This window comes from Oncorhynchus gorbuscha, unplaced genomic scaffold (assembly GCF_021184085.1).
Source record: "Oncorhynchus gorbuscha isolate QuinsamMale2020 ecotype Even-year unplaced genomic scaffold, OgorEven_v1.0 Un_scaffold_383, whole genome shotgun sequence".
Taxonomy (NCBI): domain Eukaryota; kingdom Metazoa; phylum Chordata; class Actinopteri; order Salmoniformes; family Salmonidae; genus Oncorhynchus; species Oncorhynchus gorbuscha.
Genome location: NW_025745232.1, coordinates 547,130 through 571,738, shown reverse-complemented (window position 1 = coordinate 571,738; position 24,609 = coordinate 547,130). Strand labels below are relative to the sequence as shown.

The 24,609-nt window shown below is 42.0% G+C and overlaps 1 protein-coding gene across 2 annotated transcripts in view; it reads left to right on the top strand.

Moving 5' to 3' along the window:
• Positions 1 to 23,374, top strand: part of LOC124018045 (general transcription factor IIE subunit 2-like) — a 34,972-nt gene extending 11,598 nt beyond the window's left edge. For both annotated transcript variants that reach the window (XM_046333309.1, XM_046333308.1), the window contains exons 3-8: positions 4,637 to 4,728; positions 9,347 to 9,454; positions 10,013 to 10,195; positions 10,372 to 10,465; positions 12,897 to 13,012; positions 22,095 to 23,374. In XM_046333309.1, the coding sequence (XP_046189265.1) occupies positions 4,637 to 4,728; positions 9,347 to 9,454; positions 10,013 to 10,195; positions 10,372 to 10,465; positions 12,897 to 13,012; positions 22,095 to 22,211 (710 nt within the window). In that variant the 3' untranslated portion in view covers positions 22,212 to 23,374. The remainder of the gene's footprint in view (positions 1 to 4,636; positions 4,729 to 9,346; positions 9,455 to 10,012; positions 10,196 to 10,371; positions 10,466 to 12,896; positions 13,013 to 22,094) is intronic.
• Positions 23,375 to 24,609: the final 1,235 nt, after the last annotated feature.

Below are 24,609 nucleotides of genomic sequence, written 5' to 3'. Positions count from 1 at the left end.
TCTCATTAGCACCCAGCAGCAGCTCCCGCCCACGTGATGAATCATTTAGTGAGTCACAACAACAGGCCGCTCTGATTGGCTGGTCTCCAGAAACAGGATCTCACAGCTGAAGCCACAGACACAGAGCCACTAGAGTAGGGCCTGAAACGGAAGCCTAGCTAGTGCCCTTATACCCCCTAGCTAGTGCCCTTATACCCCCTAGCTAGTGCCCTGATACCCCCTAGCTAGTGCCCTTATACCCCCTAGCTAGTGCCCTGATACCCCCTAGCTAGTGCCCTGATACCCCCTAGCTAGTGCCCTTATACCCCCTAGCTAGTGCCCTGATACCCCCTAGCTAGTGCCCTGATACCCCCTAGCTAGTGCCCTGATACCCCCTAACTAGTGCCCTTATACCCCCTAGCTAGTGCCCTTATACCCCCTAGCTAGTGCCCTGATACCCCCTAGCTAGTGCCCTGATACCCCCTAACTAGTGCCCTTATACCCCCTAGCTAGTGCCCTTATACCCCCTAGCTAGTGCCCTGATACCCCCTAGCTAGTGCCCTTATACCCCCTAGCTAGTGCCCTTATACCCCCTAGCTAGTGCCCTTATACCCCCTAGCTAGTGCCCTTATACCCCCTAGCTAGTGCCCTTATACCCCCTAGCTAGTGCCCTTATACCCCCTAGCTAGTGCCCTTATACCCCCTAGCTAGTGCCCTTATACCCCTAGCTAGTGCCCTTATACCCCTAGCTAGTGCCCTGATACCCCTAGCTAGTGCCATGATACCCCTAGCTAGTGCCATGATACCCCTAGCTAGTGCCATGATACCCCTAGCTAGTGCCATGATACCCCTAGCTAGTGCCCTTATACCCCCCCCTAGCTAGTGCCCTTATACCCCCTAGCTAGTGCCCTTATACCCCTAGCTAGTGCCCTGATACCCCTAGCTAGTGCCATGATACCCCTAGCTAGTGCCATGATACCCCTAGCTAGTGCCCTGATACCCCTAGCTAGTGCCATGATACCCCCTAGCTAGTGCCCTGATACCCCTAGCTAGTGCCCTGATACCCCTAGCTAGTGCCATGATACACCCTAGCTAGTGCCATGATACCCCCTAGCTAGTGCCATGATACCCCTAGCTAGTGCCCTGATACCCCTAGCTAGTGCCCTGATACCCCTAGCTAGTGCCCTTATACCCCCTATCTAGTGCCCTTATACCCCCTATCTAGTGCCCTGATACCCCCTATCTAGTGCCCTTATACCCCTATCTAGTGCCCTTATACCCCTATCTAGTGCCCTGATACCCCCTATCTAGTGCCCTTATACCCCCTATCTAGTGCCCTTATACCCCCTAGCTAGTGCCCTTATACCCCCCCCTAGCTAGTGCCCTGATATCCCCCTATCTAGTGCCCTGATACCCCTAGCTAGTGCCCTTATACCCCCTAGCTAGTGCCCTTATACCCCCTAGCTAGTGCCCTTATACCCCCTAGCTAGTGCCCTGATACCCCCTAGCTAGTGCCCTTATACCCCCTAGCTAGTGCCCTGATATCCCCTATCTAGTGCCCTGATACCCCCTAGCTAGTGCCCTTATACCCCCTAGCTAGTGCCCTTATACCCCTAGCTAGTGCCCTTATACCCCCTAGCTAGTGCCCTGATACCCCCTAGCTAGTGCCCTTATACCCCCTAGCTAGTGCCCTTATACCCCCTAGCTAGTGCCCTTATACCCCCTAGCTAGTGCCCTTATACCCCCTAGCTAGTGCCCTTATACCCCCTAGCTAGTGCCCTTATACCCCCTAGCTAGTGCCCTTATACCCCCTAGCTAGTGCCCTGATACCCCCTAGCTAGTGCCATGATACCCCCTAGCTAGTGCCATGATACCCCCTAGCTAGTGCCATGATACCCCCTAGCTAGTGCCATGATACCCCCTAGCTAGTGCCCTGATACCCCCTAGCTAGTGCCATGATACCCCTAGCTAGTGCCCTTATACCCCCTATCTAGTGCCCTTATACCCCCTATCTAGTGCCCTTATACCCCCTAGCTAGTGCCCTTATACCCCCTAGCTGAGTGCCCTGATACCCCTAGCTAGTGCCATGATACCCCTAGCTAGTGCCATGATACCCCTAGCTAGTGCCATGATACCCCCTAGCTAGTGCCATGATACCCCCTAGCTAGTGCCATGATACCCCCTAGCTAGTGCCCTGATACCCCCTAGCTAGTGCCATGATACCCCCTAGCTAGTGCCCTGATACCCCCTAGCTAGTGCCATGATACACCCTAGCTAGTGCCATGATACACCCTAGCTAGTGCCATGATACCCCCTAGCTAGTGCCATGATACCCCCTAGCTAGTGCCCTGATACCCCCTAGCTAGTGCCCTGATACCCCCTAGCTAGTGCCCTTATACCCCCTATCTAGTGCCCTTATACCCCCTATCTAGTGCCCTGATACCCCCTATCTAGTGCCCTTATACCCCCTATCTAGTGCCCTGATACCCCTATCTAGTGCCCTGATACCCCCTATCTAGTGCCCTGATACCCCCTATCTAGTGCCCTGATACCCCCTAGCTAGTGCCCTGATACCCCTAGCTAGTGCCCTTATACCCCCCCTATCTAGTTCCCTGATATCCCCTATCTAGTGCCCTGATACCCCCTAGCTAGTGCCCTGATACCCCCTAGCTAGTGCCCTGATACCCCCTAGCTAGTGCCCTTATACCCCTAGCTAGTGCCCTTATACCCCCTAGCTAGTGCCCTGATACCCCCTAACTAGTGCCCTTATACCCCCTAGCTAGTGCCCTTATACCCCCTAGCTAGTGCCCTGATACCCCTAGCTAGTGCCCTGATACCCCTAACTAGTGCCCTTATACCCCCTAGCTAGTGCCCTTATACCCCCTAGCTAGTGCCCTTATACCCCGAGCTAGTGCCCTGATACCCCGAGCTAGTGCCCTGATACCCCCTAGCTAGTGCCCTTATACCCCCTAGCTAGTGCCCTGATACCCCCTAACTAGTGCCCTTATACCCCCTAGCTAGTGCCCTTATACCCCCTAGCTAGTGCCCTGATACCCCTAGCTAGTGCCCTGATACCCCCTAACTAGTGCCCTTGATACCCCCTAGCTATACCCCCTAGCTAGTGCCCTTATACCCCCTAGCTAGTGCCCTTATACCCCGAGCTAGTGCCCTGATACCCCGAGCTAGTGCCCTGATACCCCCTAGCTAGTGCCCTTATACCCCCTAGCTAGTGCCCTTATACCCCCTAGCTAGTGCCCTGATACCCCTAGCTAGTGCCCTGATACCCCCTAGCTAGTGCCCTTATACCCCTAGCTAGTGCCCTGATACCCCCTAGCTAGTGCCCTTATACCCCCTAGCTAGTGCCCTTATACCCCCTAGCTAGTGCCCTTATACCCCCCCCCTAGCTAGTGCCCTTATACCCCCTAGCTAGTGCCCTTATACCCCTAGCTAGTGCCCTTATACCCCTAGCTAGTGCCCTGATACCCCTAGCTAGTGCCATGATACCCCTAGCTAGTGCCATGATACCCCCTAGCTAGTGCCATGATACCCCCTAGCTAGTGCCCTGATACCCCTAGCTAGTGCCATGATACCCCCTAGCTAGTGCCCTGATAACCCCATCTAGTGCCCTTATACCCCCCATCTAGTGCCCTTATACCCCCATCTAGTGCCCTTATACCCCCTATCTAGTGCCCTGATACCCCCTAGCTAGTGCCCTTATACCCCCTATCTAGTGCCCTGATACCCCTATCTAGTGCCCTTATACCCCCTAGCTAGTGCCCTTATACCCCCTATCTAGTGCCCTGATACCCCCTATCTAGTGCCCTTATACCCCCTAGCTAGTGCCCTTATACCCCCTAGCTGGTGCCCTGATACCCCCTAGCTGGTGCCCTGATACCCCCTAGCTAGTGCCCTGATACCCCCTAGCTAGTGCCCTGATAACCCCCATCTAGTGCCCTTATACCCCCATCTAGTGCCCTTATACCCCCCATCTAGTGCCCTTATACCCCCTATCTAGTGCCCTGATACCCCCTAGCTGGTGCCCTGATAACCATATCAGACACAGAGGGTTTTTTGTTTTTTAAATCTTGCACAAAAACAATATAATCACAACGTTATTGAATTAGTGTTATTGAAACAATGTTATATTGACAGGACCTAAATGAGTCTATTGAATATCTGCTATTGACAGGAACTATATGAGTCTCTATTGAATAACTGATATTGACAGGACTCATCTTAGTGTGGCACAAGAGCAGGACAACATGTCTAGATTCTGATCCTGGTCTGAGCAGGACAACATGTCTAGATTCTGATCCTGGTCTGAGCAGGACAACATGTCTAGATTCTGATCCTGGTCTGAGCAGGACAACATGTCTAGATTCTGATCCTGGTCTGTATCTGAGCAGGACAACATGTCTAGATTCTGATCCTGGTCTGAGCAGGACAACATGTCTAGATTCTGATCCTGGTCTGTATCTGAGCAGGACAACATGTCTAAATTCTGATCCTGGTTCTGATCCTGGTCTGTATCTGAGCAGGACAACATGTCTAGATTCTGATCCTGGTCTGAGCAGGACAACATGTCTAGATTCTGATCCTGGTCTGTATCTGAGCTGGTAATTAGGATATCTGACCAGTTTTCTCTTTCTCTCTCCAGACACCAGTAATGGTAACTTCAACCTGAAGGCCCTGACAGGCAGCTCTGGTTACAAGTTTGGTTGCCTGGCTAAGATAGTCAACTACATGAAGGTAAGGTGGACACACACATTACACACACACATTACACACACACATTACACACACACACTACACATTACACACACACACACACACACACACACACACACACACACACACACACACACACACACACACACACACACACACACACACACACACACACACACACACACACACACACACACACACACACACACACACACACACACACACACACACACACACACACACACACACACACACACACACACATGTGGATGATTCCATCTCCATGACGTTTGTGTCATTTAGCAGATAGTCACTCTGGACAAGAGTGACTAACAGTAGTGACTAACAGTAGTGACTAACAGTAGTGACTAACAGTAGTGACTAACAGTAGTGAGTGTTAGTTATCCTACTTTCAAATCCCCACTGTAGTAGTGACTAACAGTAGTGACTAACGGTAGTGAGTGTTAGTTATCCTACTGTCAAATCCCCACTGTAGTAGTGACTAACAGTAGTGAGTGTTAGTTATCCTACTTTCAAATCCCCACTGTAGTAGTGACTAACAGTAGTGACTAACAGTAGTGACTAACAGTAGTGACTAACAGTAGTGAGTACGTACTGGTGGAACCCACAAGCCTGGTGTTGCTAGAGTCACGCTCTACCAACTGAGCTACACAGGACCACACATGTTAGTTATCCTACTGTCAAATCACCACTGTAGTAATGACATGTTGTCTAGAGAGGTGGTTCACTGTAGTAATGACATGTTGTCTAGAGAGGTGGTTCACTGTAGTAATGACGTGTTGTCTAGAGAGGTGGTTCACTGTAGTAATGACGTGTTGTCTAGAGAGGTGGTTCACTGTAGTAATGACATGTTGTCTAGAGAGGTGGTTCACTGTAGTAATGACATGTTGTCAGAGAGGTGGTTCACTGTAGTAATGACGTGTTGTCTAGAGAGGTGGTTCACTGTAGTAATGACATGTTGTCTAGAGAGGTGGTTCACTGTAGTAATGATGTGTTGTCAGAGAGGTGGTTCACTGTAGTAATGACGTGTTGTCAGAGAGGTGGTTCACTGTAGTAATGACATATTGTCTAGAGAGGTGGTTCACTGTAGTAATGACATGTTGTCAGAGAGGTGGTTCACTGTAGTAATGACATGTTGTCTAGAGAGGTGGTTCACTGTAGTAATGACATGTTGTCTAGAGAGGTGGTTCACTGTAGTAATGACATGTTGTCAGAGAGGTGGTTCACTGTAGTAATGACATGTTGTCAGAGAGGTGGTTCACTGTAGTAATGACATGTTGTCAGAGAGGTGGTTCACTGTAGTAATGACATGTTGTCAGAGAGGTGGTTCACTGTAGTAATGACATGTTGTCAGAGAGGTGGTTCACTGTAGTAATGACATGTTGTCTAGAGAGGTGGTTCACTGTAGTAATGACATGTTGTCAGAGAGGTGGTTCACTGTAGTAATGACATGTTGTCAGAGAGGTGGTTCACTGTAGTAATGACATGTTGTCAGAGGTGGTTCACTGTAGTAATGACATGTTGTCTAGAGAGGTGGTTCACTGTAGTAATGACATGTTGTCTAGAGAGGTGGTTCACTGTAGTAATGACATGTTGTCAGAGAGGTGGTTCACTGTAGTAATGACATGTTGTCAGAGAGGTGGTTCACTGTAGTAATGACATGTTGTCAGAGAGGTGGTTCACTGTAGTAATGACATGTTGTCTAGAGAGGTGGTTCACTGTAGTAATGACATGTTGTCTAGAGAGGTGGTTCACTGTAGTAATGACATGTTGTCAGAGAGGTGGTTCACTGTAGTAATGACATGTTGTCAGAGAGGTGGTTCACTGTAGTAATGACATGTTGTCTAGAGAGGTGGTTCACTGTAGTAATGACATGTTGTCTAGAGGTGGTTCACTGTAGTAATGACATGTTGTCTAGAGAGGTGGTTCACTGTAGTAATGACATGTTGTCTAGAGAGGTGGTTCACTGTAGTAATGACATGTTGTCAGAGAGGTGGTTCACTGTAGTAATGACATGTTGTCTAGAGAGGTGGTTCACTGTAGTAATGACATGTTGTCTAGAGGTGGTTCACTGTAGTAATGACATGTTGTCTAGAGAGGTGGTTCACTGTAGTAATGACATGTTGTCTAGAGGGTGGTTCACTGTAGTAATGACATGTTGTCTAGAGAGGTGGTTCACTGTAGTAATGACATGTTGCCTAGAGAGGTGGTTCACTGTAGTAATGACATGTTGTCTAGAGGGTGGTTCACTGTAGTAATGACCTGTTGTCAGAGAGGTGGTTCACTGTAGTAATGACATGTTGTCTAGAGAGGTGGTTCACTGTAGTAATGACATGTTGTCAGAGAGGTGGTTCACTGTAGTAATGACATGTTGTCAGAGAGGTGGTTCACTGTAGTAATGACATGTTGTCAGAGAGGTGGTTCACTGTAGTAATGACATGTTGTCAGAGAGGTGGTTCACTGTAGTAATGACATGTTGTCAGAGAGGTGGTTCACTGTAGTAATGACATGTTGTCTAGAGAGGTGGTTCACTGTAGTAATGACATGTTGTCTAGAGAGGTGGTTCACTGTAGTAATGACATGTTGTCTAGAGGGTGGTTCACTGTAGTAATGACATGTTGTCTAGAGAGGTGGTTCACTGTAGTAATGACATGTTGTCAGAGAGGTGGTTCACTGTAGTAATGACATGTTGTCTAGAGAGGTGGTTCACTGTAGTAATGACATGTTGTCTAGAGAGATGGTTCACTGTAGTAATGACATGTTGTCTAGAGAGGTGGTTCACTGTAGTAATGACATGTTGTCTAGAGAGGTGGTTCACTGTAGTAATGACATGTTGTCTAGAGAGGTGGTTCACTGTAGTAATGACATGTTGCCTAGAGAGGTGGTTCACTGTAGTAATGACATGTTGTCTAGAGAGGTGGTTCACTGTAGTAATGACCTGTTGTCAGAGAGGTGGTTCACTGTAGTAATGACGTGTTGTCAGAGAGGTGGTGGTTCAGTGGTGTCCTGATTGGTGAGCTTCCTCCTTCCAACAGTCTGAGCTGTCATCTCAATTAAACCACTCCCCTTTTAACCCTCTGAACCCTCCGTCTGTCTCTTATTGGGTTTATTGTGATGTTAGTTCCTCCCTCTATTGTTTTGTTCTCCACTCTTTATGTTGGAAGTAAACAACAACAACAACAACAGACTTTTGTTAGTCAACATGTTTATGGTTCAGCTCTGGTACAGTAACTCTGACAGCCTGGGTGGTTTTTCACACCAGACTTTGACTCAAAACAATCTGCATAACGTTCACAGATTGTGTGTGTGTGTGTGTGTGTGTGTGTGTGTGTGTGTGTGTGTGTGTGTGTGTGTGTGTGTGTGTGTGTGTGTGTGTGTGTGTGTGTGTGTGTGTGTGTGTGCGCCAGTGTGTGCGCCAGTGTGTGTGCCTGTGTGTGTGCGCCTGTGTGTGTGCCTGTGTGTGTGCCTGTGTGTGTGTGCCTGTGTGTGTGTGCCAATGTGTGTGTGCCAGTGTGTGTGCACCTGTGGGTGTGCCAGTGTGCCTCTGTGTGTGTGTGTGTGTGTGTGCCTGTGTGTGTGCGCTCTGTCTTTTTCCCAATACTGAAGCTACCTCGTCTTGACCCAGTCGATGCAGACAAGCTGCCGTTACAAGCTGCCGTTACAAGCTGCCGTTACAAGCTGCCGTTACAAGCTGCCGTTACAAGCTGCCGTTACAAGCTGCCGTTAAACAATGTATCACGTGACCAACCAATGACGTCCTGGATTCTGAGTTCTGTTCTTCTCTGTCCGGCACTCCGCCTACTACACTGAATTAAAGGATGTTAGAAACTGTCCATCTGGCTGTTAGACCACACTAGCCCGGGCGGCATTCAGGTCCTAAATGCCATACTTGAAAATTCAACATTTTACTGGCGGCCTAGTTTGTCATATTTTCAAGCCCAAACTGAAAGCCTTGGCTAGCAGGTTAGCTTAATTTCTTACAATTGATCATGTTTTCCTTCCTGTTCCTCTGTGTTCCTTTCTGTTCTTCTGTGTTCCTTCCTGTTCCTCTGTGTTCCTTTCTGTTCTTCTGTGTTCCTTCCTGTTCCTCTGTGTTCCTTTCTGTTCTTCTGTGTTCCTTCCTGTTCCTCTGTGTTCCTTCCTGTTCCTCTGTGTTCCTTCCTGTTCCTCTGTGTTCCTTCCTGTTCCTCTGTGTTCCTCTGTGTTCCTTCCTGTTCCTCTGTGTTCCTTCCTGTTCCTCTGTGTTCCTTCCTGTTCCTCTGTGTTCCTTCCTGTTCCTCTGTTCCTTCCTGTTCCTCTGTGTTCCTCTGTGTCCCTTCCTGTTCCTCTGTGTCCCTTCCTGTTCCTCTGTGTCCCTTCCTGTTCCTCTGTGTCCCTTCCTGTTCCTCTGTGTCCCTTCCTGTTCCTCTGTTCCTTCCTGTTCCTCTGTGTTCCTTCCTGTTCTTCTGTGTTCCTCTGTGTCCCTTCCTGTTCCTCTGTGTTCCTTCCTGTTCCTCTGTGTTCCTTCCTGTTCCTGTATATTCCTTCCTGTTCCTCTGTGTTCCTTCCTGTTCCTCTGTGTTCCTTCCTGTTCCTGTATATTCCTTCCTGTTCCTCTATGTTCCTTCCTGTCCTCCAGACCAGACACCAGCGTGGTGATACTCACCACTTGACCGTGGAGGAGATTCTAGATGAGACCAAACTACTGGACATCGGCATGAAACAGAAACAATGGCTGATGACTGAGGTGTGTGTTGGTGCTTGACCTTTCACCTTTTCAATAAGATGGTGTGTGTTGGGGCGTTCACATGTTATCAGAGTTATCGGGAGGTGCGAGTGGGAAACGGAGTGTGTTGGTGCTTGACCTTTCACCTTTTCAATAGATGACGCCAAATCTGTTTTTTGACCATTGCAAACTTATCAATGTGAATAATGTAGATCGTTTGACAATATTATCAAGGTTAAGCTAACTAGCTTTTATTATTAGCAACGTTTAGCTAGCTGGAATCCTATTGGTTGAAGAATTGGTCCGATTTCAAAAGCATGTGAACAGTAACGTTTGAGTTCCCACCTCCCACAAGTACCTGCTGCCCCGAGAGTGAGAGAGAGATTAATGATTAATGATATGGATCAATTGTTAAATCTTTAAAACCACCTCCCCTCATATTTTCTAAAAACACCTCTCTCTCTTTTATTTACCTCCTTCCCACCCTTCTCTTCCTCGGGCCAAACAGACTAGTGTTTTGAGACCCATGTAAATAAAGTTGCAATAAATGTTTGACTCAGTCTCTGTCCCGTCCCCCAGGCGCTGGCCAGTAACCCTAAGATAGAGGTGAGGGATGGGAAATATGCCTTCAAGCCCAAATATCACCTGAAGGACAAGAAAGCCCTGCTCAGACTGTTGGATAAACATGACCAGCTGGGACTGGGAGGATTACTGCTAGATGATGTGGAGGAGGGGCTACCTAACTCAGCCAAGGCACTGAAGGTGTGTGTGTGTGTGTGTGTGTGTGTGTGTGTGTGTGTGTGTGTGTGTGTGTGTGTGTGTGTGTGTGTGTGTGTGTGTGTGTGTGTGTGTGTGTGTGTGTGTGTGTGTGTGTGTGTGTGTGTGTGTGTGTGTGTGTTAATGAGTCAGACATATTAACGGCCTCTGTTCCTCCCCAGGTTTTGGGAGACCAGATCATCTTTGTGACAAGACCAGACAAGAAGAAGATTCTGTTCTATAATGATAAACACTGCCAGTTTACAGTTGACGAAGGTGAGAGCGTTGGTGGAGTTTCTCTACCTTAATTACTTTTTGGGGCCCTACGTGGTAGATGAGTGGGAGCATTGGTATGGTGTCTTTTTGCTTAGTTCTCTGTAGAAGGTGAGCATATAATGTTAATTAGAACTAGAGTGTTGGTATGGTCTCTCCCTTAATTTAGTTTGCAGTGGTTGAAGATGAGAGCATGTTTCTCCCCATTAAATCTCTGTTGAAAAGCTGAGCATTGGTAGGGTTTCTCCCATGTCAGTCCAATGCAGAATGTGAAAGTGTTGGTACAATTTCTCCCTTAATTATCAGTTTGCAGTAGATTCAGATAAGAGCGTTGATAAGGTCTCTCTTCCTTATTTCAGTTAAAGGAGCTTTATTGACATTAAATACATTCTGTAAATATTGCCAAAGTAACACAAAAAAAAAATATATATATATATATATATATAAATGTTTTATAAGTCTAAAGAAGTAATGTCTAAAGTACAACTGCATAAAGCCACTTAGTTCTCTGTAGAAGGTGTGAGCACTGGTCTGGTTTCTCTCCCTTTGCACTGGTCTGGTTTCTCTTTCACGTAATGACTTCAATGGCTCCACCCAGTGGTCAGATTTGTAAAAACATTTTTTTACTATGACGTCATTTAGAAGTGTAGAACTTTCAGTTCGTCGATACAGGATATTAACTGAGTTTATTTTGTTTTACTTGTATGTATTGATTTGTTTACTTGTATGTTTTGATTTGTTTACTTGTATGTATTGATTTGTTTACTTGTATGTATTGATTTGTTTACTTGTATGTTTTGATTTTTAAAACCTTGTATGTATTGATTTGTTTACTTGTATGTATTGATTTGTTTACTTGTATGTTTTGATTTGTTTACTTGTATGTATTGATTTGTTTACTTGTATGTTTTGATTTTTAAAACCTTGTATGTATTGATTTGTTTACTTGTATGTATTGATTTGTTTACTTGTATGTATTGATTTGTTTACTTGTATGTATTGATTTGTTTACTTGTATGTATTGATTTGTTTACTTGTATGTTTTGATTTGTTTACTTGTATGTTTTGATTTGTTTACTTGTATGTATTGATTTGTTTACTTGTATGTATTGATTTGTTTACTTGTATGTATTGATTTGTTTACTTGTATGTTTTGATTTGTTTACTTGTATGTTTTGATTTTTAAAACCTTGTATGTATTGATTTGTTTACTTGTATGTTTTGATTTGTTTACTTGTATGTATTGATTTTTTAAAACTTGTATGTATTGATTTGTTTACTTGTATGTTTGATTTGTTTACTTGTATGTTTTGATTTGTTTACTTGTATGTTTTGATTTGTTTACTTGTATGTTTTGATTTTTAAAACCTTGTGTGTATTGATTTGTTTACTTGTATGTATTGATTTGTTTACTTGTATGTATTGATTTGTTTACTTGTATGTATTGATTTGTTTACTTGTATGTATTGATTTGTTTACTTGTATATATTGATTTGTTTACTTGTATGTATTGATTTGTTTACTTGTATGTATTGATTTGTTTACTTGTATGTATTGATTTGTTTACTTGTATGTATTGATTTGTTTACTTGTATATATTCATTTGTTTACTTGTATGTATTGATTTGTTTACTTGTATATATTGATTTGTTTACTTGAATGTATTGATTTGTTTACTTGTATGTATTGATTTGTTTACTTGAATGTATTGATTTGTTTACTTGTATGTTTTGATTTGTTTACTTGTATGTATTGATTTTTTAAAACTTGTATGTATTGATTTGTTTACTTGTATGTTTTGATTTGTTTACTTGTATGTTTTGATTTTTAAAACCTTGTGTGTATTGATTTGTTTACTTGTATGTATTGATTTGTTTACTTGTATGTATTGATTTGTTTACTTGTATGTATTGATTTGTTTACTTGTATGTATTGATTTGTTTACTTGTATATATTGATTTGTTTACTTGTATATATTGATTTGTTTACTTGTATGTATTGATTTGTTTACTTGTATGTATTGATTTGTTTACTTGTATGTATTGATTTGTTTACTTGTATGTATTGATTTGTTTACTTGTATATATTCATTTGTTTACTTGTATGTATTGATTTGTTTACTTGTATATATTGATTTGTTTACTTGAATGTATTGATTTGTTTACTTGTATGTATTGATTTGTTTACCTGAATGTATTGATTTGTTTACTTGAATGTATTGATTTGTTTACTTGAATGTATTGATTTGTTTACTTGTATGTATTGATTTGTTTACTTGTATGTATTGATTTGTTTACTTGTATGTATTGTGTACCTCATGTCAGCTTTTATCTGCCAAGTACGACCTACTTGTAGAAATGTAATAAACTACTACTGCTATTGTCCTACCTGAGCTAATGGTATCCTGTCTGTGTTTCCTGGTCTATCGTCCCAGAGTTCACCAAGCTGTGGAGGAGTATCCCAGTGGACTCTATGGATGAAGAGAAGATAGAGGACTATCTCAAGAGGCAGGGCATCTCCTCCATGCAGGAGACTGGACCCAAGAAAGTTGTGAGTTTCTCGCTCTGTCCCTACCTCTTTCTCTACCTCTCCACATCTCTCTCCCTCTCCACATCTCTCCACATCTCTCTCCCTCTCCACATCTCTCTCCCTCTCCACATCTCTCTCCCTCTCCACATCTCTCTACCTCTCCACATCTCTCCACATCTCTCTACCTTTCCAGATCTCTCCACATCTCTCTACCTCTCCAGATCTCTCCACATCTCTCTACCTCTCCACATCTCTCTCCCTCTCCACATCTCTCTCCCTCTCCACATCTCTCTCCCTCTCCACATCTCTCTCCCTCTCCAGATCTCTCCACATCTCTCTCCCTCTCCACATCTCTCTCCCTCTCCACATCTCTCTCCCTCTCCACATCTCTCTCCCTCTCCACATCTCTCTCCCTCTCCACATCTCTCTACATCTCTCTCCCTCTCCACATCTCTCTCCCTCTCCACATCTCTCTCCCTCTCCACATCTCTCTACCTCTCTCTACCTCTCCAGATCTCTCTCCCTCTCCACATCTCTCTACCTCTCCACATCTCTCTCCCTCTCCAGATCTCTCTCCCTCTCCACATCTCTCTCCCTCTCCACATCTCTCTCCCTCTCCAGATCTCTCTACCTCTCCACATCTCTCTACCTCTCCACATCTCTCTCCCTCTCCAGATCTCTCTCCCTCTCCAGATCTCTCTCCCTCTCCAGATCTCTCTACCTCTCCAGATCTCTCTCCCTCTCCATATCTCTCTATCTCTCCAGATCTCTCTCCCTCTCCAGATCTCTCCACATCTCTCTACCTCTCCACATCTCTCTCCCTCTCCAGATCTCTCCACATCTCTCTACCTCTCCACATCTCTCTCCCTCTCCACATCTCTCTCCCTCTCCACATCTCTCTCCCTCTCCACATCTCTCTCTACCTCTTTTCTCTTTCTGTCTGTATTTCTGTCACAGGCCGGGGTAATTCCAGTCCTCGGGAGGCCTGATTGGTGTTACACTTTTGTCCCAGCTAACACACCTAACCCCAGTAATCAACTAATCATGATCTTCAGTTTAGAATGGAATTAGTTTAAATAAGTTCTGCTAGGGATTGGGGTGGGGGGGGACGCCAATCAAGACCCCCCGAGGACTGGAGTTGCCCCGGTCTGTCACATAGCTGGGACAATAAACCCAAAATGATCTTGACACCCAAACAGAACATAGACACTTGGATAATACAGACATTTGACACTTGGATAATACAGACATTTGACACTTGGTTAATAATGATAATGATCCTTTACTAGAGGAAGGTGATGTTTGTCATGTGGTTAATAATGATAATGATCCTTTACTAGAGGAAGGTGATGTTTGTCATGTGGTTAATAATGATAATGATCCTTTACTAGAGGAAGGTGATGTTTGTCATGTGGTTAATAATGATCCTTTACTAGAGGAAGGTGATGTTTGTCATGTGGTTAATAATGATAATGATCCTTTACTAGAGGAAGGTGATGTTTGTCATGTGGTTAATAATGATAATGATCCTTTACTAGAGGAAGGTGATGTTTGTCATGTGGTTAATAATGATCCTTTACTAGAGGAAGGTGATGTTTGTCATGTGGTTAATAATGATCCTTTAGTAGAGGAAGGTGATGTTTGTCATGTGGTTAATAATGATCCTTTACTAGAGGAAGGTGATGTTTGTCATGTGGTTAATAATGATAAGGATCCTTTACTAGAGGAAGGTGATGTTTGTCATGTGGTTAATAAGGATCCTTTACTAGAGGAAGGTGATGTTTGTCATGTGGTTAATAATGATAAGGATCCTTTACTAGAGGAAGGTGATGTTTGTCATGTGGTTAATAATGATCCTTTACTAGAGGAAGGTGATGTTTGTCATGTGGTTAATAATGATCCTTTACTAGAGGAAGGTGATGTTTGACATGTGGTTAATAATGATAATGATCCTTTACTAGAGGAAGGTGATGTTTGTCATGTGGTTAATAATGATAATGATCCTTTACTAGAGGAAGGTGATGTTTGTCATGTGGTTAATAATGATAATGATCCTTTACTAGAGGAAGGTGATGTTTGTCATGTGGTTAATAATGATAATGATCCTTTACTAGAGGAAGGTGATGTTTGTCATGTGGTTAATAATGATAATGATCCTTTACTAGAGGAAGGTGATGTTTATCATGTGGTTAATAATGATAAGGATCCTTTACTAGAGGAAGGTGATGTTTGTCATGTGGTTAATAATGATAATGATCCTTTACTAGAGGAAGGTGATGTTTGACATGTGGTTAATAATGATCCTTTACTAGAGGAAGGTGATGTTTGACATGTGGTTAATAATGATAATGATCCTTTACTAGAGGAAGGTGATGTTTGTCATGTGGTTAATAATGATCCTTTACTAGAGGAAGGTGATGTTTGACATGTGGTTAATAATGATCCTTTACTAGAGGAAGGTGATGTTTGACATGTGGATAATAATGATCCTTTACTAGAGGAAGGTGATGTTTGTCATGTGGTTAATAATGATCCTTTACTAGAGGAAGGTGATGTTTGTCATGTGGTTAATAATGATCCTTTACTAGAGGAAGGTGATGTTTGTCATGTGGTTAATAATGATCCTTTAGTAGAGGAAGGTGATGTTTGACATGTGGATAATAATGATCCTTTACTAGAGGAAGGTGATGTTTGTCATGTGGTTAATAATGATAATGATCCTTTACTAGAGGAAGGTGATGTTTGTCATGTGGTTAATAATGATCCTTTACTAGAGGAAGGTGATGTTTGTCATGTGGTTAATAATGATAATGATCCTTTACTAGAGGAAGGTGATGTTTGACATGTGGATAATAATGATAATGATCCTTTACTAGAGGAAGGTGATGTTTGACATGTGGTTAATAATGATCCTTTACTAGAGGAAGGTGATGTTTGACATGTGGTTAATAATGATCCTTTACTAGAGGAAGGTGATGTTTGACATGTGGATAATAATGATAATGATCCTTTACTAGAGGAAGGTGATGTTTGTCATGTGGTTAATAATGATCCTTTACTAGAGGAAGGTGATGTTTGTCATGTGGTTAATAATGATCCTTTAGTAGAGGAAGGTGATGTTTGTCATGTGGTTAATAATGATAATGATCCTTTACTAGAGGAAGGTGATGTTTGACATGTGGTTAATAATGATAATGATCCTTTACTAGAGGAAGGTGATGTTTGTCATGTGGTTAATAATGATAAGGATCCTTTACTAGAGGAAGGTGATGTTTGTCATGTGGTTAATAATGATCCTTTACTAGAGGAAGGTGATGTTTGTCATGTGGTTAATAATGATCCTTTACTAGAGGAAGGTGATGTTTGACATGTGGATAATAATGATAATGATCCTTTACTAGAGGAAGGTGATGTTTGTCATGTGGTTAATAATGATCCTTTACTAGAGGAAGGTGATGTTTGTCATGTGGTTAATAATGATCCTTTACTAGAGGAAGGTGATGTTTGTCATGTGGTTAATAATGATAAGGATCCTTTACTAGAGGAAGGTGATGTTTGTCATGTGGTTAATAATGATCCTTTACTAGAGGAAGGTGATGTTTGACATGTGGTTAATAATGATAATGATCCTTTACTAGAGGAAGGTGATGTTTGACATGTGGTTAATAATGATAATGATCCTTTACTAGAGGAAGGTGATGTTTGTCATGTGGTTAATAATGATAATGATCCTTTACTAGAGGAAGGTGATGTTTGTCATGTGGTTAATAATGATCCTTTACTAGAGGAAGGTGATGTTTGACATGTGGTTAATAATGATAAGGATCCTTTACTAGAGGAAGGTGATGTTTGTCATGTGGTTAATAATGATAATGATCCTTTACTAGAGGAAGGTGATGTTTGTCATGTGGTTAATAATGATCCTTTACTAGAGGAAGGTGATGTTTGTCATGTGGTTAATAATGATAATGATCCTTTACTAGAGGAAGGTGATGTTTGTCATGTGGTTAATAATGATAAGGATCCTTTACTAGAGGAAGGTGATGTTTGACATGTGGTTAATAATGATCCTTTACTAGAGGAAGGTGATGTTTGTCATGTGGTTAATAATGATCCTTTACTAGAGGAAGGTGATGTTTGTCATGTGGTTAATAATGATAATGATCCTTTACTAGAGGAAGGTGATGTTTGTCATGTGGTTAATAATGATAATGATCCTTTACTAGAGGAAGGTGATGTTTGTCATGTGGTTAATAATGATCCTTTACTAGAGGAAGGTGATGTTTGTCATGTGGTTAATAATGATCCTTTACTAGAGGAAGGTGATGTTTGTCATGTGGTTAATAATGATAATGATCCTTTACTAGAGGAAGGTGATGTTTGTCATGTGGTTAATAATGATAATGATCCTTTACTAGAGGAAGGTGATGTTTGTCATGTGGTTAATAATGATCCTTTACTAGAGGAAGGTGATGTTTGTCATGTGGTTAATAATGATCCTTTAGTAGAGGAAGGTGATGTTTGTCATGTGGTTAATAATGATAAGGATCCTTTACTAGAGGAAGGTGATGTTTGTCATGTGGTTAATAATGATCCTTTACTAGAGGAAGGTGATGTTTGAAATGTGGTTAATAATGATAATGATCCTTTACTAGAGGAAGGTGATGTTTGACATGTGGTTAATAATGATAAGGATCCTTTACTAGAGGAAGGTGATGTTTGTCATGTGGTTAATAAGGATCCTTTACTAGAGGAAGGTGATGTTTGTCATGTGGTTAATAATGATAAGGATCCTTTACTAGAGGAAGGTGATGTTTGTCATGTGGTTAATAATGATCCTTTACTAGAGGAAGGTGATGTTTGTCATGTGGTTAATAATGATCCTTTACTAGAGGAAGGTGATGTTTGACATGTGGTTAATAATGATAATGATCCTTTACTAGAGGAAGGTGATGTTTGTCATGTGGTTAATAATGATAATGATCCTTTACTAGAGGAAGGTGATGTTTGTCATGTGGTTAATAATGATAATGATCCTTTACTAGAGGAAGGTGATGTTTGTCATGTGGTTAATAATGATAATGATCCTTTACTAGAGGAAGGTGATGTTTGTCATGTGGTTAATAATGATAATGATCCTTTACTAGAGGAAGGTGATGTTTATCATGTGGTTAATAATGATAAGGATCCTTTACTAGAGGAAGGTGATGTTTGTCATGTGGTTAATAATGATAATGATCCTTTACTAGAGGAAGGTGATGTTTGACATGTGGTTAATAATGATCCTTTACTAGAGGAAGGTGATGTTTGACATGTGGTTAATAATGATAATGATCCTTTACTAGAGGAAGGTGATGTTTGTCATGTGGTTAATAATGATCCTTTACTAGAGGAAGGTGATGTTTGACATGTGGTTAATAATGATCCTTTACTAGAGGAAGGTGATGTTTGTCATGTGGTTAATAATGATCCTTTACTAGAGGAAGGTGATGTTTGTCATGTGGTTAATAATGATCCTTTACTAGAGGAAGGTGATGTTTGACATGTGGTTAATAATGATCCTTTACTAGAGGAAGGTGATGTTTGACATGTGGATAATAATGATAATGATCCTTTACTAGAGGAAGGTGATGTTTGTCATGTGGTTAATAATGATCCTTTACTAGAGGAAGGTGATGTTTGTCATGTGGTTAATAATGATCCTTTAGTAGAGGAAGGTGATGTTTGTCATGTGGTTAATAATGATAATGATCCTTTACTAGAGGAAGGTGATGTTTGACATGTGGTTAATAATGATAATGATCCTTTACTAGAGGAAGGTGATGTTTGTCATGTGGTTAATAATGATAAGGATCCTTTACTAGAGGAAGGTGATGTTTGTCATGTGGTTAATAATGATCCTTTACTAGAGGAAGGTGATGTTTGTCATGTGGTTAATAATGATCCTTTACTAGAGGAAGGTGATGTTTGACATGTGGATAATAATGATAATGATCCTTTACTAGAGGAAGGTGATGTTTGTCATGTGGTTAATAATGATCCTTTACTAGAGGAAGGTGATGTTTGTCATGTGGTTAATAATGATCCTTTACTAGAGGAAGGTGATGTTTGTCATGTGGTTAATAATGATAAGGATCCTTTACTAGAGGAAGGTGATGTTTGTCATGTGGTTAATAATGATCCTTTACTAGAGGAAGGTGATGTTTGACATGTGGTTAATAATGATAATGATCCTTTACTAGAGGAAGGTGATGTTTGACATGTGGTTAATAATGATAATGATCCTTTACTAGAGGAAGGTGATGTTTGTCATGTGGTTAATAATGATAATGATCCTTTACTAGAGGAAGGTGATGTTTGTCATGTGGTTAATAATGATCCTTTACTAGAGGAAGGTGATGTTTGACATGTGGTTAATAATGATAAGGATCCTTTACTAGAGGAAGGTGATGTTTGTCATGTGGTTAATAATGATAATGATCCTTTACTAGAGGAAGGTGATGTTTGTCATGTGGTTAATAATGATCCTTTACTAGAGGAAGGTGATGTTTGTCATGTGGTTAATAATGATAATGATCCTTTACTAGAGGAAGGTGATGTTTGTCATGTGGTTAATAATGATAAGGATCCTTTACTAGAGGAAGGTGATGTTTGACATGTGGTTAATAATGATCCTTTACTAGAGGAAGGTGATGTTTGTCATGTGGTTAATAATGATCCTTTACTAGAGGAAGGTGATGTTTGTCATGTGGTTAATAATGATAATGATCCTTTACTAGAAGAAGGTGATGTTTGTCATGTGGTTAATAATGATAATGATCCTTTACTAGAGGAAGGTGATGTTTGTCATGTGGTTAATAATGATCCTTTACTAGAGGAAGGTGATGTTTGTCATGTGGTTAATAATGATCCTTTACTAGAGGAAGGTGATGTTTGTCATGTGGTTAATAATGATAATGATCCTTTACTAGAGGAAGGTGATGTTTGTCATGTGGTTAATAATGATAATGATCCTTTACTAGAGGAAGGTGATGTTTGTCATGTGGTTAATAATGATCCTTTACTAGAGGAAGGTGATGTTTGTCATGTGGTTAATAATGATCCTTTAGTAGAGGAAGGTGATGTTTGTCATGTGGTTAATAATGATAAGGATCCTTTACTAGAGGAAGGTGATGTTTGTCATGTGGTTAATAATGATCCTTTACTAGAGGAAGGTGATGTTTGTCATGTGGTTAATAATGATAATGATCCTTTACTAGAGGAAGGTGATGTTTGACATGTGGTTAATAATGATAATGATCCTTTACTAGAGGAAGGTGATGTTTGTCATGTGGTTAATAATGATAAGGATCCTTTACTAGAGGAAGGTGATGTTTGTCATGTGGTTAATAATGATCCTTTACTAGAGGAAGGTGATGTTTGACATGTGGTTAATAATGATAATGATCCTTTACTAGAGGAAGGTGATGTTTGTCATGTGGTTAATAATGATAATGATCATTTACTAGAGGAAGGTGATGTTTGTCATGTGGTTAATAATGATCCTTTACTAGAGGAAGGTGATGTTTGACATGTGGATAATAATGATAATGATCCTTTACTAGAGGAAGGTGATGTTTGTCATGTGGTTAATAATGATCCTTTACTAGAGGAAGGTGATGTTTGACATGTGGTTAATAATGATAAGGATCCTTTACTAGAGGAAGGTGATGTTTGTCATGTGGTTAATAATGATCCTTTACTAGAGGAAGGTGATGTTTGTCATGTGGTTAATAATGATAAGGATCCTTTACTAGAGGAAGGTGATGTTTGTCATGTGGTTAATAATGATAAGGATCCTTTACTAGAGGAAGGTGATGTTTGTCATGTGGTTAATAATGATAATGATCCTTTACTAGAGGAAGGTGATGTTTGTCATGTGGTTAATAATGATCCTTTACTAGAGGAAGGTGATGTTTGTCATGTGGTTAATAATGATAATGATCCTTTACTAGAGGAAGGTGATGTTTGACATGTGGTTAATAATGATAAGGATCCTTTACTAGAGGAAGGTGATGTTTGTCATGTGGTTAATAATGATCCTTTACTAGAGGAAGGTGATGTTTGTCATGTGGTTAATAATGATCCTTTACTAGAGGAAGGTGATGTTTGACATGTGGTTAATAATGATAAGGATCCTTTACTAGAGGAAGGTGATGTTTGTCATGTGGTTAATAATGATAATGATCCTTTACTAGAGGAAGGTGATGTTTGTCATGTGGTTAATAATGATAATGATCCTTTACTAGAGGAAGGTGATGTTTGTCATGTGGTTAATAATGATAATGATCCTTTACTAGAGGAAGGTGATGTTTGTCATGTGGTTAATAAGGATCCTTTACTAGAGGAAGGTGATGTTTGTCATGTGGTTAATAATGATCCTTTACTAGAGGAAGGTGATGTTTGTCATGTGGATAATAATGATAATGATCCTTTACTAGAGGAAGGTGATGTTTGTCATGTGGTTAATAATGATAAGGATCCTTTACTAGAGGAAGGTGATGTTTGTCATGTGGTTAATAATGATAAGGATCCTTTACTAGAGGAAGGTGATGTTTGTCATGTGGTTAATAATGATAATGATCCTTTACTAGAGGAAGGTGATGTTTGTCATGTGGTTAATAATGATAATGATCCTTTACTAGAGGAAGGTGATGTTTGTCATGTGGTTAATAATGATCCTTTACTAGAGGAAGGTGATGTTTGTCATGTGGATAATAATGATCCTTTACTAGAGGAAGGTGATGTTTGACATGAAATAAGTTGTCTGATATGGGCTGTTTGTTAACAAGACAGTTGATCGCTACAACATTCAAAGTAGAAGTAGTAGGTTGAAGGGTCATTTAAAAGAGTAACTCTGGGGCACATTCATGTTATAAACGTATTCTACTTATCGACATTGTGATCATTTAGTCAATTAATGGTGGTACGGATTTATGTCCACATCTCCTAGCTCTTATCACTCTCTTTATCTTTCGCTCCATGTTTCTCATAATGTATCTGTGATTGGTTGTTTCTACAATAACCCGGTCTGTGATTGGCTGTTTTGGTTGTGTTGCTACAGTTACCAATCAAGAGGAAGAAGCCAGGTGGACAGAAGAAGAGACGCTTCAAGACTCACAACGACCATCTGGCCGGAGTACTGGAGGACTACTCAGAGGGCGTACCCGCTAAGAAGTGATGTCACTTCCTGGTTATACCCCTCCCTCTTCCCTGGCCCAGTGAGAGAGGGGTGACCTGGGAGTTGTTGTTTTTGGGCGGAAATAAACTTTTTTTTATTTGTCTCACCAAAACTACAATGAAGATGAGAGGAGACAATGGCCCTGTCTCAAACGTGGGAACTTGCTTCCTTTTCTCCCCGACGATAAAGGAGAGAAGATGAGGAAAGGAAGCCATTTTGGAACGTTGAGACACAAGATGGCTGACTGATTGACTGAAGTGAAGTCCTTGCCAAACACACCAACCTAAAGAGGCGCTCGCTGTCCTTTTTGATAATACTGTACCAGTTTGGTTCGAAGCAGTAATACAAAATGGTGGACGGCTTTAGGGTAGCAAAAATGTCCAGTTAAATTTTCCCAAAAATCCCAGGTTTTCCAGAAATCCCAGTTGGAATATTCCTGTAATGGCAAATTCCCTGGAATCTGGTAACACTTCAAAGGGGATGTCTGGGGGAAACATAGGGGATTCTGGGAAAGTTACTGGATATGTGCAACCTTAGAAGGGGCTGTATGTGTAAATGTCTGGCACACGATGGACACTGTGTGTGTGTGTGATAGTGGAGAGAGGATGTGTGTGAAAGTGTTGTTGTTTTTTTAAATAATACCAGTCGTATTGTCTGCTGTAGTTGTTCCTTATATTAATTTACAACAGTGGTCACCAATGGCAACCTGGAGAAATACAGGTTGTGCAGGGTTTTTGCTCCAGACCTGCACAAACACTGCTGATTTAGCTAAACGACTCGTAGAATCTACCATGTTTACTCAGACAAACACTAGCCTGGTCCCAGGGTCTTTGTGCTGTCATTCCAAACGGCATGACAACGAGTCATAGCAGAGCTGAAATCAGGCTAGACAAACACCCCACTCCCATAGAAGCCCTTCAGCTAATAAACTGTCCCTTCAGTATATACTCAAAACTGTTCATCGAGACTTTGATTGATTGGGTGAATCGGTTGTGTTATAGTGCAAGGCTAGAACAAAAGCCTGATACACCCTGTATATCTCCACTTCCTGGATGGTTGGTGACCTCTGGTCTCGGAGCGTTCTTCATTACTGAGCATGTTACCCACAGTACCTTTCTCCTGAGGCCTCTCCTCTGACGCACAATAAAGTCCTAGAAAACACACTGTACTGTATCTCTCCACTTCCTGGTTGGCTGTACTGTATCTCTCCACTTCCTGGTTGGCTGTACTGTATCTCTCCACTTCCTGGTTGGCTGTACTGTATCTCTCCACTTCCTGGTTGGCTGTACTGTGTCTCTCCACTTCCTGGTTGGCTGTACTGTGTCTCTCCACTTCCTGGTTGGCTGTACTGTGTCTCTCCACTTCCTGGTTGGCTGTACTGTATCTCTCCACTTCCTGGTTGGCTGTACTGTATCTCTCCACTTCCTGGTTGGCTGTACTGTGTCTCTCCACTTCCTGGTTGGCTGTACTGTGTCTCTCCACTTCCTGGTTGGCTGTACTGTGTCTCTCCACTTCCTGGTTGGCTGTACTGTGTCTCTCCACTTCCTGGTTGGCTGTACTGTGTCTCTCCACTTCCTGGTTGGCTGTACTGTATCTCTCCACTTCCTGGTTGGCTGTACTGTATCTCTCCACTTCCTGGTTGGCTGTGCTGTATCTCTCCACTTCCTGGTTGGCTGTACTGTATCTCTCCACTTCCTGGTTGGCTGTACTGTATCTCTCCACTTCCTGGTTGGCTGTACTGTATCTCTCCACTTCCTGGTTGGCTGTACTGTATATCTCCACTTCCTGGTTGGCTGTACTGTGTCTTCCTGATAACACAGAGACCTGGATTCAATCTGATGGTTGTTGACCGCTGACATTTTAAAAGGTCGTATCTGATTCGGAGAAAGAGAGAGGATGTGAGGAACCGCGGGAAAGACACATGAAGACTGGTTGGATGAAAGCTCAGTGGGCGAGGCTTAATGACAGATCAGTGAGTGGAATTTACATCTGAGAGACAAATAGAATTAACTTTAGGGTTGCAGGTGGATGGGGGGGGTTAAAACGCGGGTTGCAACCTGCCGAGGTCGCCAGTTCTAATCCCGGTTGCGACTAGTTTCCCAACATAACTAATTACATTTCTAATCTACAAACTCTGAACAGCTTTAAATATGTGCAAAAACAAGGATGGTGGTTCAGCCCCTGCTAGCGGAGGGGACTCAGCACTGAGATAAATGACACTCAACTGCTTTTCTCCTCCCCCTTATGACACCCAGATGGTGACACATGTGCCTGGCAGACATCTCAGCTTTGATGTCAGCCCACCACCTCAAGCTCAACCTAGACAAGACAGAGCTGCTCTTCCTCCCGGGGAACGCCTGCCCGCTCAAAAAGACCTCTCCATCACAGACGACAACTC